This window comes from Seriola dumerili, unplaced genomic scaffold (assembly GCF_002260705.1).
Source record: "Seriola dumerili isolate Sdu_G_001 unplaced genomic scaffold, Sdu_1.0 BDQW01000035.1, whole genome shotgun sequence".
NCBI classification, from domain to species: Eukaryota; Metazoa; Chordata; class Actinopteri; order Carangiformes; family Carangidae; genus Seriola; species Seriola dumerili.
Window position 1 is genome coordinate 1780756 of NW_019174290.1, and position 19172 is coordinate 1799927.

General features: G+C 41.5%; 1 protein-coding gene across 6 annotated transcripts; it reads right to left on the reverse strand.

Moving 5' to 3' along the window:
- Positions 1-109: 109 nt before the first annotated feature.
- Positions 110-17931, reverse strand: LOC111216561 (breast cancer anti-estrogen resistance protein 3-like). 6 transcript variants are annotated; one of them, XM_022738091.1, is made up of 19 exons: positions 17780-17931; positions 17441-17532; positions 17191-17308; positions 15064-15125; positions 14775-14935; positions 8461-8497; positions 8184-8300; positions 7663-7806; positions 6407-6708; positions 6201-6286; positions 5098-5217; positions 4856-5013; positions 4523-4723; positions 3302-3463; positions 2896-3011; positions 2312-2483; positions 2097-2208; positions 967-1152; positions 110-762 (listed from the first exon to the last, which is right to left on the reverse strand). In XM_022738091.1, the coding sequence occupies exons 2-19, from the start codon at positions 17528-17530 to the stop codon at positions 569-571; spliced, it is 2538 nt and encodes an 845-aa protein (XP_022593812.1). In that variant the 5' UTR covers positions 17531-17532; positions 17780-17931; the 3' UTR covers positions 110-568. The 6 variants fall into 6 exon arrangements, with proteins under 6 accessions (XP_022593812.1, XP_022593815.1, XP_022593814.1 ...); XM_022738094.1 differs by lacking the exons at positions 14775-14935; positions 15064-15125; positions 17191-17308; positions 17441-17532; positions 17780-17931 and adding an exon at positions 11596-11735 and having other exon boundaries at positions 8461-8494; XM_022738093.1 differs by lacking the exons at positions 14775-14935; positions 15064-15125; positions 17191-17308; positions 17441-17532; positions 17780-17931 and adding an exon at positions 11596-11735.
- Between the last annotated feature and the right edge of the window lie 1241 nt (positions 17932-19172).

Here is a 19172-nt window from a genome sequence, read left to right on the forward strand (position 1 = left end):
AAAAAACCAGCCTGATTTCTTGTGTTTTTTTTGTTTCTCGACTTTTACTTTTGAGAAATATTACAACAAAAACTACCAAAAACAGTAAACACATTCATTTATTATTTTATAAACAGAGGTGAAAAAGAAATATTTCCAGTGTGGTCCCTCACAGCAGCAGTTCATGTGCAAAGGGAACTAACTCGGTTTTAATAATGTTTGTAATAATGTTCATGCTGGAGCCTCCAGTTATTTGTAAAAGTAAACAGATGCAAGTGTTTGGGTAAACATTTCAGATTTCCTGTAACAGGAAGATGAATCAAACACAGCCCTTTTCACAATAAAGGTCTGTCTACACGTTACAGATATAATTCAATTTTTTAGAAGTTGATTTAAAGTTGTCACTTGACAAGCTCACCAGTCACATCTCGGCAAGTAAAGGAAGATACAACTTCTCCCTCCATGTCTGTGTGATATCAGGGGTCAGCTCTTTGCCTCTGCTACCTCGACACACCACAGCTCAGCTAACAACATCTTTCTTTCATCTCTGCTGACTTCACCTTTCCCTTGGTGGAACAGACCCCGAGGCTCAGGTTAAAGGGTCAGGTTGTAGTGGTGTGATCTCCACAGGTTCCAGTTTATTGGAGAGAACACAAAGAATTTTGTCAAACTTCTCGTAGCGCTCCGTTCTCTCGGCCTCTGCACCCGACTGACCCCAGAGCAGCCGCAGGGCGAACTCTGTCCGGAAAGCCTCCAGCAGCTCAGGGACTGGCTCCCAGCCTCCTGGTGGAGCAGTGTGACAGAAGTTTGATCAGATCATATGATCAGAGCAAGTGTTTATTTTACAGGCCTCATGCAAGAACCACTTGTATGAAGAGATTTGATTTTGTACATATGAGTGATAGTCAGTGAGTTTTATATTGTTGCATGTGGCCGATCATCAGTGTTTGTGAAAAGACAGGACCATGTGTACGTGCATGTGTGTACCTGTGAGCAGAGTGTTTGCATGCTTCTGATAATCCTGGGCGTTTAGAGCAGCGCTGCGAGCTGATTGGAGAACATCGTAGAGAAGCTGGCAGCCTCGGTCGCTGTTCTCGACCGGGTCCTCGCCCTCCATCAGCATCAGCAGAGGAACAAGGTGTGGCAAGGCTATGGGGCCCTCAACTACAGAATCTACAGAAAGACATACGAACGCACTGAACACACGACTCAGTGCACTACATTGACTTGCTTAAAATCTGGATATATCTTAACTCAATGAAAGAAGTGCGCTGCTTTTGCACATCATAGTCTGTGTGCAGGTCTTGGGAAGAAGTGCTACTATAAAGGCCTTTGTGGCTCTAGGGGGAGCTGTGTGAAGTCAGTAACCTGCCTCAAGTGATGTGACTTGAGTCAGCGTAAGTTGTCTGGGGTTGTCAAGGTAGCACCAGACCTCTGTCGCCCTCTCCTCACCTCTGCTTGAGGCTGGTGGCTTGCAGCTACATTATCTATTACATATACTGATAAACAATTCATTATTCCATTAAAAGTAAGCAAAAACGTGGCCGTGGGAACAAGGGGTAGCACCTCTAGTAGCGAGCATAATGTTCTTATAATGTGAACATGACCAGTTCTACTCTGCCTGACATGGCGGCATTTGAGGAGCCTCTCCAGCCACCCAACTTCAACTTTCCAGCCAGACGTTTTGGGCCCGTATGAGAGACTTAACTTCCACAACACCTGAGCGCGAGGCCACATCTGGATTATTATAACCACTGGAGCACCTGGCCTGCAGCTTAAGGTAAACTATTTGGTTTATTCTGAGCTGCCGCCGAGCAGTTTAATATTCAGTCGTCAATTACTTTAAACCTCACACTGATATATCTTTGTTGAAAAGAATGTGCGTATTTGGATATTTTCTTGTGTGCCGCGCGCTATGGGCTTATGGACATGTGTATTGCAATGTTATGGCATTATTGTGAGCTATTATTGTGCAATAGCATCACCGAATCCTTTTTTTTTTATAGACCTGGCTGCTGCTGTTGTTGTTGCTGCTGCTGCTTTTTTGGTGTGTTACAGTAGTATTGTTGTAGGCCTGTGTTGTGTTGTATGTGTTGGGGTAAAACACCGCCACTCACCGTCTCCATCGTTCAGTGAATTCACGAAGGGCTTGAGTTTCTTCTCAAATAAAACCGCGCTCTCTGTGTGGTTCCTCCTCAGCGCTCGCCACGTCATCTGCAGTCGCAGTATCTAAACATGTGCACAGAAACAAATATGTGTGTAAGGAAACTTCAACCAGTTTCCTGTTTTGTTTCGACATAGAGCAAACATATCTTTGTCATAATCACACCACCTGAGGCATCTCCAGAGCCTTCATCACAGCTGAGAAGGAGTAGAGGTTGTGGGCGTGTTCTTTCAGGGCCTGAGCCAATGAGATTACTTTATGTAAAACTGTTGCCCTTTGGCTCACAGTCCCCGTGCAGCCCAGGATGTCCACTGCCACTCCCAGTGCTATCAGATGATGCCTAAAGAAATGAAAGATTAAAATATTATTGGTGCGTATGTGGGGAGAAGACTGACTAAGGCAGCTGGTAAACAACACTTTCCCCACTTTCCACCAGTGACACCGAGCCACCCACATGGAGCCCCCCCCCCCCCCGCCAATACAAAAGAGGTCTTATCCCAAATCTGTTTTCGTGCTGCTTTTAGTTGTTGGTGAGCCAAAGACAATTTTCGAGTCTAGTGGACAATAAAATTGTGTTCTATTCTTTTCTGTAATCCACAGAACTACTGTTTAGCATTTTATGTGTATTATCCACAGTAACAGGGAAAAAAGCGTCGCTGTCAAATTAATTTTCTTACGCTTTCAGCACCAGAAATAAAATCCCATTCATATACAGTGTTTTGTAGTGACGTCAGGAATCGGAGAAGCAGAACCTTTCTAACAAATCCTGTCGTAACTGGTGTCCATGTGGCAGAGTGACAAGCTCCAGCCCCGATCCAACTCCCATAATCCTCTTCTGCTCATCCGTCACTCCAACGATGCGTGCTACCTGCAGTACCAAAACAATGATAAATGGACCCATATTTATCAAACTGCTAAAAGTGAAATTTTGGATTTAAGAGAAAGATAAAAGTAAAAGTCCTTCACTGTTATGCTACTCATAGATGGAGGAATAAAAGCTGTTTATCAAATTCCTCACAAATTAAAAATACTCTTTAAGCTTTGAGCTCAAGAAGTCTGTTGGTTAAGAGCAGTCCTAGATGACTGGAGCACTACAATAAAATAAAGCATACATTGAAACTGAAAATCTGCATGGTTATGCAAACGGCCGTGGCGTACCTGGCAGTCAACACTGAGCATGTGCAAAGCGGTGGAGTTGGCATTGGAGCGGTTGAAAATCTCTTTGAGTGCCAGCAGGACGCTGGGCTCCAGAGGTCGATTGTTCTCCGGTAAAAGCAGCGACTCAAACCGATCCAACTGGAAACACGACCCCGACTCTGTCTGTAGAACAGAACAACATTAGCACACAACTGCCCCTCAACGTATTTCACACCCCTATTAAATATTTAGGCCACTAAGTGTATTCTCTTTTTTCTAAATAATGAACAGCTGTTACAACCTGTCACATACAGCATCACTGTGACACCTGGTGGCAAAAGACAGTCACCCAACTGGCCATCACAGGACAGAGACAACACAGACACAGGTTCTCTCAGGAATGGGTCAAGGTCCATTTATATCTGTCCTCAGGAACATGGAAGGGTAGCTCAGATTGAAAGCTACACACATGATCATCTTCTTTTAATCAAAACCTTTAAAAGCGAGGGATATTTTAGGATAATAACTACATTTCAGTGCATTATCTCTTACAGTGTTCAAGGATCATACATGTAGCTTTGCATGTTTTAGAGCATGTACTACAAATCACTGATATTTTGTTGTCTGTTTGTGAAAATCTAGAAATCTAGTCTAGCAGACGCTTGAGTCTGCATTTATTTTTGTCAGTGCAACATAAATCATTGTGTGGTACAATTATTTTCATTAATCTTCCAATAGTTTTCTTGAAAAAGCATCTAACTATTTGCTAGAATATTCAAATTTGCTATGAAAGCAGAAGATGAAGATAAAACCCCAACAAAAGCCACATTTAACATTTGTGGTTAAAAAATCTCTTATGCAATTAATCGAGTTCAGCTCTATGTGGTTACTTGGCAGGAAGCCTGCAACAATATGCTGCTCTGCCCAAATTTAACGCCAACTTTACTTGCACGACTTGACAGCGCTGTGATGGATTGCACAACTCCTACAAGTTTTAAGAGTCTGGTTTTCATATATATTAAAATGAAATAAGGAGAAACCGTTGGCTGCCTGAAAAGAATTTGAAAATCTAAAACTCTACAGGATGCAGATCTGAACAACAAAAACGTAAAGTAAACATGGTTTGAAGTTTAGGAGCTAATACTTACAAATCACTGGTGTGGCCATTCACTCTATATCTACTTAGAACAGACGCAAATATGAAAACTACAAACAGTAAATAAAAATGTCATGAATACAAACATGTGGCCGTTCAAAATGCCAGTCGTCCTCTTCCTCTGCTGCCTTCCTCTGCAGCTCTTCCTCAAGCAGCAGCTGCGATGATGCCTCGCTCTTCTGGGCCTCCAGGAAGCCAAAGGAAGTTTCTGTGAGACGGGCACGACTCTGCCACTTCTCCTCTGCACGTAGTCGGTCCACGTGGCCCTTCCGTTGGGACTGTGGCACCTGGACACAACAGCAAGTTTATATAAACCCCCCCCCTCTCATCATTTCTCCAAATAAAAAAAATACACGTTAGGAAAAAAAAACAAAAAAAAACAAACAACTGAGCCGTGACTGAATCGTAGAATTTTTTACTTGGATGACCAGCTCGGTGTAGCAAGAGGAGGGGTCTCTGTCCGAGTCTGTGGGGGGAGGAGGTATAGCGTTGGGGAAAACTGTGGAGACCCTGAGAGGCTTAGGAGGAGCTCTGGGGTGCAGCTGTCCATCTGAACCTCGCAGAGTTACACCACCACCTGCGGGAACAGAGGGGGGGGGGGTTATGAGTTGTGTATCTTAGGTGGAAAGAGGATGTGTGTGCGCTTGTGAAGGCGTGTTACCTGGATGGGAGGGGCGTGTGTGTCGTGGTCGTGGGCTCAGCAGGGGTTCGCTGCCTGTGCGAAACACTGGGGAGATGGGGGCGGGGCTGGTGTCCTCCGACTGAGTTGTCTGTGGAACAGCTGGATGAAGAAGAGTAACAGCAGCCAGGTGAAAAATAAACCACAGAGTGTTGAAAAGCTCCCAGTCACCGCTGGTCAGTCAGGTGTTTCAAAGATCTGATATGATATTGGACTTATTATTATGTTTTCTTCTTTTTTAAGATATAAACAATCTTAATATGGATCTTGCAGATTTAGATTTAGATTTAGACGCCGTCTTTAAATGACCTTATATCCACTTTGGCATTCCTGTGCTGCAATTTCTTGTTACTTGTCGGCCAACCTGTACACCAGGACGCTATAGCTGCAATAATCTTATATCAGGTGATAGATCGGTCCAGCTCTACTGCCTACATAGAGCCCACCAGCAAGGCTCCTATCAAAATAAATGACTGTACTCAGTCGGCAGAATCCCTCTGTCTTCTAAAATCGCTTGAAGACCTACCTCCTCTGAGAGCAACTATGTTTTCTCATTCGCTTCACAGTGTTTTTCTAACGATGGCTTTCATACCTTCTCAAATCATTTTTGACACTATATCCTGACCCTGTAGCAGAGGAGGCCGACCCCAGTCTTCCATTGTGTGTTTCAAATCACACACCATCTTCAAACTGTCTGTTCTTTAGCAGCAACTCTTCCAGTTATGTTGTTTTACAAGCATATAAACAAGTTTGCACCGACTCTTATATTAAATTTGTATCTCTGTCCCCTGAATAGTGTCTATTAGCAGAAAAAGAACCTTTCATTCCTTCACCTGCATCACAGACTAGTTTAGGTGTACAGTATCTACATAAAGACAAAGTCAATTATTAACAAAATGCAACATTAAATATTAACGTCATGTCTATTATGTCAGTAAATTTTGGCATTTATATACGTTCACAAGTGAGTTTCACTTGTTTACACGTCCGGTGGACATTTGTATTGTGTCCAGCTGCATCTGGACGTTAAAGGTTAGCAGTGACAGACACGTGTATATGTAGGTTGCATGTTTATGATAATGTACCAGTTCGTAAGTTGCTGTCAGACTGTGCAGACTGAAGTGAAGGCCTGCGTCCCACATTCTCCAAGTTAGCAGGCTGACTTCCACTCCTGCCACATATAAAATAAACTTCATGAGCACGGTTATTTGTATTTGTTTGACTACGTGCATCATGTTTCAGCACTATACATGTATATGTGCACTACACATTTCAACTGACTTCCTCCCACCTCAGTAGTGGATTGATGGCCTGCAGTGTGTCGGTGTACGCAGAGCTGAAGCTGCGTCTTTTGTCGGGATCAGTGTGCTTTTCTTCCCCTGCACCTCTGCTGCTGTCGCCGCCGCTGCTGCTTTTGGGCTGCACATTCTGCTCCACGATGACACGCAGAGGAAGGGTCCGTGTGATTGGGTGAAAGATCACAGCACCTGAGGCCTGGGAGATGGGCCGACGGTCGCCCACATAGAACCGGATCAGAGCGGGAACATTGTCAAAGCGATCCTCCTCAAACTGGAACAGCTCCCGAGAGTAGCCCTGTCACACGGATGGAGGCACACACTTATTACATCAAGCAGAGACTTTAAATGAACAGTGACAAAAATCTTTTCAGTAACAGATGTTCACCCTCAAGTATTTCGTAGCGTGCAGCTTAGCAGAGGTCAGGATTCATAGAAGTCACAAACGTGACCAAGAGTCACAGCAAAATAAAAAAAATAAAAAAAAAAGCATCAAAGAAATCCATAAATATTTTTCAAACCACTCTTGTAGCATAATCCTCTTCTCTGCTATTGGTATGCATCCTATGTATGTTTCAATCAATCATCACTTTGTCAATTAATCACTTAATATTTCTGCCAGTGTTTCAGAGCTACATAGAAATAATGTATAGTGCAGTGTGTCTGTTGTGACTGAGGGTTTGGAACACACTGAACATATGGATCAATGTCGGAGAAGTGGATCATACTCCAGGTGTGATTTCAAGAGTTTTGATACATTTTTTCCATTCATAATTTACAGCACACTTGTTCAGTTTATCCTGACACTTCTCAGGGATATAGCTGATGATAATTGTTGTACTGGGCTGCATTATTTTGAAAGATGTTTTGTCTGATGGTATTTACTTACATGAGGTGGACACGGTATCAGAAATACCTCTAAATATAAATCACATGTTAAATATGTCCAACAAAAAGGTATTGCATTACAAAATAAATGTAACCTTAAATGAACTTAAATTGCCTTTAGTCTATAAAATGCCAATTGCCACATCACAGAGCCCAAGGTGACGTCTTCAACTTGCTTGATTTGCCTGACTAGCACTCAAAAACCCACAGAGATTTAATTAGCAGTAATGAATGAGCACAAAGGAAAGCAGGAAACCCTCACGTTTAAGAAGCTGGAACCATTTCATTTTTGGCATTGTTGATTAATAAAGGATTTCAATGATTAAATCAATTATCCCCACACACAAATGTAACATAGACAAACCTTTTTGGGACGAAGGACCACTCGTATGATTTTAAAGTGCATGGGCCCATTCTTCCAAAAGCAGCTCAAAACGTAGTCGCCAGGGGCTGAGCTTGAGTCTCGGACCAGGAAGTCTCCATCCCTCTCAAACAGAGACTCTGCAGCCTGGAAAAAAAAACTCAGCAGGTCAATTCGGTCAGCCGGGCTTGGAGCTTCACGTGTGCTGATGTCATACTGTATATAACTTCAGTCCAGTGTTAGTTGGCCATAGGGTGAAATCAATAGTTTGATAGTTTTGGAACAACATTTATTTGCTTTCTTGCTGAGAGTTAGATGTTACATGTCTGTATGGTAAATATACTCATTTGCCAGTTTATTAGATATAAATTGCTAAAACGAATGCAGTCTAATGCAATAAATCCACCAGTCTTTATGCTAAGCTAAGTTAACTGGCCACTGTCTCCAGCTTTATATTTAATTATAGAGATGTTAGAGTGGTATTGAGTGCAAATACAATGAGAATAGTATGGCCCATTGAGCACCTCTCGAGTCAGTGGTCCATGGTACCATGCATGGCTCCTTGGGTCTTCGGTGCTGAGCTTCAGCTCCTCCTCCAGCTCCTTCTTCAATGAGTCCATCTCTCTCCGACCACCAAACACCTACAACGCACACAGCAGCAGCCAAGCAGAGACCACAGTTACTCTGCATGTTTTCTCTGCTCTGCTATTTTGTACGAGTTTGGGTATAAAGGAAAATATGCAGAAAAAAAGGTGGCTACAAAGAGCAGGTGAGAGTCAGGCCGTTTATTTAACCTCATACCTTCAGCTGGCTGAAGTATGCACTGACGCTCCTCCTGCTGAAAAACAAGAGAGAAGAGGTGATTTGGAGCCACTAAATGAAACCCCAGGGAGCCACAGAGGATGGTGCCATGTTTTTCCTCTGAACATGAACAGTACAAGGATGGAAGGCCACTGCCAAGGTCTGGGTCTGTCATTAACACCATACAAACTGTGGGACTTTTAATAGCCTGCCTTTTTTTTTTCCCCCTCCTTCCTTCCTCCCTAAGCTTCCACCTTCCTGCCTCTGTAAACACAAAGCTAACAGATGAGCAGCTCAGAGAGCCCACAACAGGGCTGAACTCAATAACTCAATAACCCCCACTGTGCTCCAACAGTGGTGTGAGGGCTGCTTGTTTACCCTGCTTTGACCCTGAATATAACTATTAACATCGACTGAAACAAAACAAATACACGCTTGTTAATTTATTAGGAACTAATTTGACTAATTCAGTCCAGCAGAACAGTCCTTCAATAAACTGTCTTCTCATTAAGGTTATAATGTTCAGGTTTGGTTTGCAGTTTTATGGTTATTTTAGAGTCTGCAGTTTGTGGTGCTGTTACAATAAACTCCTTCTCTTCACTTCCAGATCCCTCCACATTTAGGCTCTCCCTGGTCTCTTGTCCCACTGACAGGGTTGCAACTGGACTTCAGAAAGACTGAGGTCATGAGTCGAACTCCTTCCTGTCACCATCCCACAGACACACAAAAAAAAGTGTTTATTATTAAATTATTTGCATTTTTCATATTTATGGAGTTCGCTGGAAAGTTATATTTTCTGCAGGATTTAGAACAGCTCTTTCAAAGAAAACAGCAATGGCCTATAAACAAGGTACAACAAAAATCCTTGTCCCTGAATTTTGTCTCCATTTTCCCTATAATTAGTACTAAATATCATATTTCTTTCCAAAAGACTTCCTAGGAAATTATTATGAAAATCACAAACCAATAAAAATAAAGCTTTTCCATTTCATTTCCTAACAGAAATATCTAAATCCTGTTTTAAAGCCCTCTCTGTGCTGCCAGGAATACATTTCCAGTGGAGAAACACTGAATCTTTCATCACACAAAGTCTAAAAATAGTGTAATCACTCTAAAAAAAGATAAAGAAGAAGCCCATCACATGCAAGTTTTTAACTGTGGGATGCTAAGTGGCTCAAGGTTGTTAAAACCTCAAAACTCCCAGGAACAATAACAAGAACGTGACCTCAGTGAGCTCAGTGGTGCAGTATCTGCAGCGACAGCTGTGCTCACTGACCAAGCTGGCCCTAGTTTATTGGATTTCACAACAAAGATTCTTAGAACGTTACTTCAAAACAGCCTTTAATGTCTCATCCTACGTCCTACTCTACACTAGGGCTGCAACAAGCATTATCAACTAATCTGCTATTTATTTTCATTATTAATCAATCAATCAATAAAAAAGCAAGAAAATTGTGAAAAATGCCCACCACAATTTCCTAAAGCCCACTTTGAAAACTGCTTGTTTTGTCTGATCGTTCAAAGCCCAAAGATATTCAGTTTGCGATCACATAAGATGAAGAAAACTGCAGATTCTGCAGATAATGACTGAGAAGCTGGTACTTGGTAATGTTTGGCATTTTTTTCCTGTAAAAATGGCTTATTAATCAGTTATCAAAACAGTTGCAAACTAATTTTCTATTGGTCAACTGATAATTTATCAATTAATGTACAAATTGTTTCAAGTTCACACTACACAACTATTCTGTGCTTTTATTGTATTGTGTATAGTTTTCTTGGCTTGTTTACTGACCTAACTCGACATGTAAAGCGTCACTGAGTATCTAGAAAAGCACCCTATAAAATGTATTATTATTAATAAGTGTATTGCAATATATTGACAGGTGTCTCTAATAGTTAGTCTAACCTTATTGATATACACTCGGTTGGCAGTTTATTGGGAACACCCAGCTAAAACTGTAATACAACAGTCCTGCAATAAATGGTCCTTCATGAAGGTTATAATGTTCAGTTTGTGTTAATATGGTTTTGTATGATCATTTTGGAGGCTGCAGTTTGTGATGCTCTTGAACTGCACTATGTTATATGGACAGGTGTTTCTAATACATTGTCCACCCCATTTATATCAATAAGAGCAGGATAAATAACAGAAACACCTCTCTGTATAATGCAAGAAAGTTCAACAGCAGCACCAACTACATCCTTATCACTGAACATTATAACTTTCATGAAGGACTGTTGTATTGAACTCCATTAGTTTTAGCTGGGTGTACCTACAGCAATAAACTGCCAACTGAGTGTAAATGGGTGGATAAACTATTAAAAACATTCACAAACCAGAGCCTCCAAAATGACGATAAAGTTGAATCAAAACCTATTTAAATAGTTTCAACAAAAACTGAGCATTATCATAAATGCTATCTATCATAAAGGTAGCATTTATGGAAGATCTGTTGAGTCAGACTGCACTGGGTTTAGCAAGGTGTAAAATGGCAGCTACTACAGCTGTAAAAAAGAAAAGAAAAAAAAGAAAAAAGAAAAAGAAAGAAAACCCAGGTGACAGAGACACACACATGAACAAACAGTGTTCCCCATAAATCATAGTTTTAAGATTCGTTATGAAATAAGAGGGAGCAACATCCTGTTTGAGGGGCGTTGGCCCAGGCAGCACAGCAGAAACACCTGTGCAATGTTCTGGAGAGATACTATTGTGAAATGTAACCTTAAACTTCATATAAATATGTCTCAAACTATTTTTATTCCGACTCACCAGTCTGCTGGTTTTCCTCAGAGTAATCTCATCGACACAGACATTAAAGCTAATGCTAATGTCACTGTAAAGTAGTTAAATGGTTTTTATTTGGCCGCGTTAGTTTTGAAACTGAGTCTTAACTCCACAAATTATGCAACAGGTTAGTAAGTTAGTAAGAAGTAACCAAAGTAACACTGACTATTTTGTGGGGGGCTAAAAAGACTCAAGCGACATTTAACAGCTGTACATGTCCAGAGGTGGATAAATGTTACCAAATACCAAAGCAAAAGGTAAATCAACCGTTAACAACGAACCTCTCGCGTTAATCAACGAGGTTGTCTGTTGTTCGAAAACATTGCACCAGCAGCGGCCAACGGTCCTACCTGTCAGCCCGCTTCACAGCCAACTCGTCCCGGACATGTTTCACAAGTTTGTGGTCCAAACTAAAACACCCCTAAACAACAGCTAGGACAAGCCTTCAGTCCTTCTCCGCTCCGGTCCTTCCCGGCACCTTTCTCGTCCCTCTCCCCCCGCCCTCCTCCTCCCTGCACGAGCAGTTTCGGACGAGTTCCCGCAAGTTCGCCCGTGCTCTCCTCCGCCTCTTCCTTCTCCCTGTCCTCCTTCTCCCTGCCCCGGGCCCCGGTGCTGAAACACCGCTATCTGCCTGGCATTCCTCGGATACCTACACAAGCTGAGCTGACACATCACCTGGCTAAAGTCAGGATTATACGGTTGGCAGCTGTACAGAGGTATGTGACGGTAAAACATGTGGTATGGATTTGGTTTCTTCTCAACTCATCTCAGATAAAAAAAAAACTAAGATGGATTACCGTGTGACCTCAAACCCCCCCAGGTTTACCCCATGTCATTTGGCTCTAATTTGATTAATCGAAAATTCATCATAAGTTTCCACCACTGAAATACAACATCAACCTCCATGTTGTGGCCGTGGTGAGAGACACTGTCAAAATCCAGTTTTAAAACTTTTTTTTATTGAGCTCATTTGTTGTAAAGTGTGTTGGCCTAGTGCTGTGAGGTTGCAGCCAACATTTGTCGTCATTATCAATACATTTGACAATCATTTCTGTAATAAATGAACGATTTTTATCATCAAGTTATAGTCAAACAGTCTAATCAAAACCCCAAGCATGTTGAGTTTACTGCCCAAGAAAACTAGCAAATATTCACATCTGAGAAGCTAGTTCAAGGGAATCTTTGACATTTTCTGTTTAAAAATGAATTACCATAAGTGTTGCCAATTACTTTTCTTTTAGTTGAGTAATCCGTTGAACAAATAAGGCTGTCTCTGCTCCAGAGTACTGGTTGGTTTGGGTTAGTGAGTAATGTTGCCTACTCGAAGGACCGTGGTTCAGAAAAGATGTTGTACAGATGTCCATGACAAACACAAATTCTCAGTAATGAAGCTTTGAATAATCAACACTTGTCTGTTGATTCCAGTTTATAAATGTTTTCTCCGCATGTGCACTAGTGCACCTGGCTGCTTTGTTTGTGCAGCCAGGTGTTTGTATCAGTTATTTTACCTGGTTTCATATGTGTCTGAGCCAATCAGAGCAGAGAACTGTCTACTTCATTGAGAACAGTTTAGGTTTACAACCTCAGGGGCTTTTAGCATTCACCACATGACAAGCAGTGAGCAGAGATGTGCCTGAACTTGACAGCCTCCATTTATACACTTACAGTGCCTGTCAGCTGTTGCATTAAAGAGGATACTCTTTCTCTCCATGGATGGGACTCAATAATATCTAAGAAGAAACCATTTTTGTACCTAGATTAAAGGATTTGTTCACCCCAATCAGAAGACATTAAAAAGTATTTTCTTACTCGATAGATAATTTTGGTTTTAAGTGCAGTGAAAAACAACATAAAGATTTCAACAGCAACATCTGGCACCAGTGTGGGGCGGGGGCTCTGTATAAAGTGACTAACATTTCTTGTAAGAAAGTCTGAGGGCTCAACCAAAAGTAGGCAAGTCCTGGTCATGTTTTTGCTCCTTGTCTCAACCTCGTTGTACAGCTGCACAGTGCTTACTCAGGCTACAGTAAAGATTTAAATACATCTGTCAGCTGAGTTGTTCTGCTTTAAATATATAAAACCTGCTCCACATAGCAACTCTTTTGACAATCAGTTAATTGTTTATGTCATATTTCCCTGCATTTACTTTGTGAGGATTTGCTGCTTTTCTTTATTATTTTATGTCACAATTAACTCATTTGGGACAAAACCAGACATTTGATGACTTCAGCTTGGCCTTTACAAGATTGTGCTGGATATTTGTCGGTATTTTCACATTTTAAAGTCCAAACAAGTAATTAAAATAATCAGCAGTTTAATAGATGATGAAAATAATAGTTAGTTGTATACTTTATGTGGGGAGGACTGTCAGTATGGATATGCTGTGGCAGGAAGTTTTCTAAAGGAGTTTTTAGAGCCTGTCCTCATCTCCACTGTTAACAAAATATGTGCAGATTTTCACCCAACAGCTGTACTTCACAGTCTGGAGGGTCTGCTGCTGCATATGGAGGAAGGGCCTTTTATGTGTCTGAGCCCAGCAGTCCATCATCACATACAGTATGTGGTCAACAAATTTCATGGAGATTACTTTTCTGTAGGAAGCGTAGTTCCAATAAAAAAATAAAAATAAAAAAACCCTTCACATCTTGTTCGGTGGATCAGTGTACTGTAACATGCAGAGCAGTTCTGGAAAGAAATTTTTAGGCAAATTTCTAAAATGTCATTTTTCACTGCTTTAAGAATGACAGACTGTGTTGGGGATAGCAGTTATTTCAAGACCAAACACTATGTACGTCGAGTATCTAGTGAGAAAATGTGAAAACTGTTCACAGTAAGGTCTGTGGATCTTTCAGAGTAGTGCTTTTACCACCTCAGACAGATTTCCCTTCACTCCTGTTGTATTGAGGTGACAGCAATAATATTAGATTTGAATATCTCTGATCAAAACAAACCAACTAACCAAAACCAAAACTATTTACATGGTTTAATAGCACCAGTCATAGAGTGGAAACTTTTCTTTTTGTAAATATAAGTGATCTGGCCCTTTAATACTGAAAATGAGCTTGCATTCAACTTCAAGACACACACACACACACACACACACACACACACACACACACACACTGGCCTTTGTCACTTAGTCCTTGGCTTCTCACTGAAGGGAAGATTGGCTAAAATATCAAAGTCCCAAGGTGTGTTGTTTATCGTGTTAGTCATCAGCAAGCTGCTGTTTTCCTCTCTGAGGAAAGTACAATGTAAGGTTGTGATCTGTCGTTTTTATAGAGGCTTTTCATTAATTTAGTCTCCTCAGCCTATTCAGAGTCGACTGACACCTACTTCAACTTACAAAGTCTGACATATACTTTGTAAGGCATTAGTTAATGATTAGCCAAATATGAGTAGACTACCTGGAGAAATTGGATCTCTTTCATAAACACATGCGCACACACACGACCACCATCGCACTCTTTCACAGACTCACACACATGACACCCATGGGGGGGGGGGGGGGGGGGGGTTTTGAACTTACTTGCGTTTGCTGTCCTGACAGCGGTCTGTCGCACTGATGTGAGCGTTGTCCTCATTCAGGGGGCGTAACTGTGAACAGGAGGCAGACAGGCGGTGCTTTTTGTCTGCGCGGTGCAGGCGGGGCAGAAAACTCTGACGAAACAGATCCTTCCGAGGCTTCACCTGCAGGACATGGTAGATACCCAAATAGTGTGGCTCCTGAAGCTACTGTTTGCATTGTCTTAAAGGGAGGTGGTAAATGTGTTCTGAGGAGGTGTCTGTGTTGTGTGACCTTAAGTGAGTTGTCTCACCAGGTCAATAGACGATCCCAGGGAGTACTTTCGGCTCACCCTGCGCTCCAGCACCTGCACAGCTGAGGGTACAAAGGCATATTGTAAAGAAATAGTTCAACATTTTGGAAAGTATGCGTACATGCTTGAGAGTTAAAGGAAAGAAGAGCCACTCTCATGTCTGCCAGGTTAGCTGTTTTGACATATTTCCTGTCAGAGTTGCCCAAAATGTTGAACTATTCCTTTAATAGTGGACATTATTTAACTTGCGACATCTATCGTTCAGGCCTTACTCTGTAGATTTTCTCATTTAACTTATTTTGATTATACTAAGCAAAAACAAGTCAGTAAACGACCCAGATAAATAATGGTTTCAGTGGATAAACCGGCCTGTCACTCTAAACGTGAATGAGTTATAAACAAAGAGTGCTCTGCAAGTTGAAATGGAAATGGATGATTTTAGTTTATCAGTAGGCTTCTATCATAAACACCTCACACAGAAACATATTTACATGAAAAACTTCAATAAACTTGCTGTACATAAAATGAGCAAATGAAACAGACAGTCTTCGATGTGTATGTACAGTATGTATGTATGTATCTATGTGAACGTGCACATGTAGTCAGTGTGCGCACTAGGACCGGGCGGCAAGATTAAAATCCGTATCACAGTATTAAGAATGATATATTTCCATTATAAATATGGCTGGGTATAGTGATGGAGACTCATGTCTCATGTCAGAAGCATTTTATTGCAGCTTTATGCATCACGGAGAAAAGTGATGAGCAATGCAAGCACAAACACTGTGTAACGCCACCCCATTCTGAAGGAATCCTTCCTGCTGACCACATTTAACCCCATAACTACATCATACCTACCACATGTCCAAATAAGGTCATTCTTCTTGGACTACATCACATCCAGGCATGTGTGAAGATTGTATTGGATACCTAATCCTAAACACTACCTCACCTCCCCCCTGACTCATGTTGTATCCCAATCACCTCTGTCCCACTAAGAGAGGCTAACTGACCATGAGACACAGGGACACAGGCTGTTTGTTGTGGCTATGACCTCCATCACCAGAGGCTCTGGCTGTCCTCTCTCTGCTAACACATGCACCTGGTCTGCACAACCTTGGCTCCTAGAAACAGGCAGTGCACTATTGTTTATAGCAAATTACATATGCCTGTTGATCTATGGAGACCCTTTAAGACAACACAGACTGAAAAACAAAAGACAACAGACAACAAAAAAACAAGATAGATCAAACCTCAGTGCTTTTTTTGGTGCCAACCAAAACGTGTCTGTATCACCCAGAAGGAAAACTGTCCAGTACTGAAAGCTGGCATCACATGTCAGATTCATAAACCCATTTACATTTAGTTTCTTATTTAAATAAAAAAAATAATTTGGTAATTTGGCTTCTTCTCTTAAATGGAAAATAAGATGTTGCTGAGAAATGTGCTTATATCTGTAAACAACAGCTATTAAAATAAATATTGTTTTGGAATTTCTACCAAAAATCATTTTAAACAATAACCAATGTATAGTATCATATTGCAAATATATGCAAAGCATCATTCAAAACTATTTGTGCAAAGACTTCAGTTTTGAATTATAATTTGTCCAATTGAAGATTGTACAACACACTACGATATTCATGACTGGATTAACTTGCTAGGTGTAAAAATGATCAGCTGGGTCCCTGTTGAACTCCTGTTTCTCCCAGTTTTTATGCAGCGTTAAAATGCCCACCCCCCAAAATTTGCTGTGGTGGTAATTTGAATAAGCATTAATTAGCATTATGCAATATTTAAACACAAAACTGAAACACTGAACGTTTTAAAACTAGGGACCATCCTCAAGACAGGTCCCTTAAGATCAAGTAACAGAGCAAGACTCGCCTTAAGGCCCCTTTTCAGCTGAAACTGTGCTTTAGAGCACAAACAAACAGTGAGCCTGAAGCTTTCATGGCTGCCAGAGTTCTGGGGCCTGGTTGTCTGCTTTGCCTGGTTGGTAATCCAACCTGGCATGTGATACGAAATGATATTGATATAAACTGTTCAACAAATGATGAATATTAACATCGTCTCCTAGCCCTAGTGTGCATGCATGTGTGCTTGCGTGTGGCCGGAGCGCGTCACCATAGTGTGGGTCCAGTCTCTCTCTGTGTTGTGAAAGCTGGTTCAGGATGGTCTCTCGGTGCGCTGCATCCTCTATCCCTGCATCCTTCAGTTCTCCATCAGTTACATTCAGCAGGCCCTGCAGAGACACAAGGTGATTAAAGAATAAAAAGAAACTGAGGATTATGAAGATTGAAGTGCACAAAAGAAGACGGAAGAGATATCGACAAGCACACACAAGCACAAGATGGCGTTTTCGACATTCACATACCTCAAGACCATAATATTCGCTTTCTAGTGTCTTGGTGTACTGGGGCAGGCCGACCTGTCTTAGCCACCAGGCGATAGAGCGATTATTCATGTCTGAACAGAAGAGGTACTGATTACATACCAGCACACATGCAAACTCACACACACTCACACACACACACACACACACACACACACACACACACATGCTTGTACATGTTTTTTTTTGTGCACAAGTTTCTGAGAAATGTCCAAATTAGAGAGTTTTAAAGAGTCTGACTCCAGCTTACTTTTAGAAAGCACACAAGCAGAGAGACATTGTAGTGTTTGCACTGCAGCAGCAACAGTATGTAACACCTACCTGTGTACAGGGTCCACCGAGGCACTCAGGGATTTTACTTCTCTCTTTCTCCTTGTAATATTTCTATCTCATAGTGCTTCTTACTTTTCCTACTTTCCCTCAATTTGCTCTCTTCCCTTGCAGCTGCTCTCATCTAGGATGTAGCCTCTGTCATTAAGCCCATCTCTGACTTGTCTTTGTGGCGATAGTGGAAGCCCGCTCCCCCTCAAACCTGCTGGGTCACTCAAAAAGCCAATCAGATGTGTGCAGTGGGCTTGCAGTACCCTCTCAGAAGGCAGCAAATCACAACAGAGGAATTAGCATGAGCTCTCAGGAGGCGGAGAGCGCAGGTTGAGGCATGCCATGGGAGAGAGATAGAGTTCTGAAAAACATGAAGTGGGGGGTAGGGGTATGAAACTGTAAGACTGTTAGGCAGCTGTCAACATGTCAAGTCAGAGATAGGCATGCATGCACAATGGCATGTCTTCTTATCTGTCTGTCTGTCTGTCCAGGTCTTATGTGAGGAGATACAGTATCTGCAGGCGAAATGGAGATGGGTGTTAGACTGACACCTGGTGTTGAAGTAAAAAGTGACACAGGCCTTTTTCTCCCGGGGTGATTTAAAGGGCTTTCAGTCTGTGTATACAGAAGGTGTGAGTTTACTTGGCAGGGAGTATGGCGTATGAAGCATTATGGGTAATGTAGGACCCAGTGTGTTTTTGGAGCTTGATGCCTTCTAAAAGTCAGGACGTCTCAGCCTCCACTGCCTCCATTTTCACTATTCTTTTCTTTTTTTTTAATCATTCTCTTGCACGACCACCAATTTTATGGACAGAAGAAATAACACACCCTTCATTTAAAAAAATAAAGAATTAAATTTAAACGTAGTAAACACACCTTTGCTCAATTTAATTTGCCAAATTGCCACAACCTTACTTGCTGATGTATTGAGAGATATTGGTGCATGACTGAGTCAGTTCGCTGAATTAATGACTCGTCTCTACTTATGCAATAGTTTCACTGTTGTAGCATTTACCAATATCCTGTAATTACCCCTTGTGACGACAGTGGCTGCTGTTCGGCCAGAGTTGGAGAAGCTCACCTTAAAACTGACCAACTGCTTTAACAATCTTTATGTCCAAACCACAAAAAAACAAAACATATCTCAACTAGCATCTCGACAAGCAGATAGTTTAGGTGTTGTGGCCAAAAGATTTGAAACTTTATTCCCTGCCACCTCAGTACAATGGAGGTGAATGAAGTTTCATATAGAGGTTTCAAATTTCTGGATATTCCTCAGTCACCAGAGGATTGTTTCTGGAAAAACCTTTTTTTCAAATGTACTTTTATCGATCCCTTAACCAGAGCAAATGAAATTGCATTCAGATCTATTATATTGGGGTGGCTAAAAGAA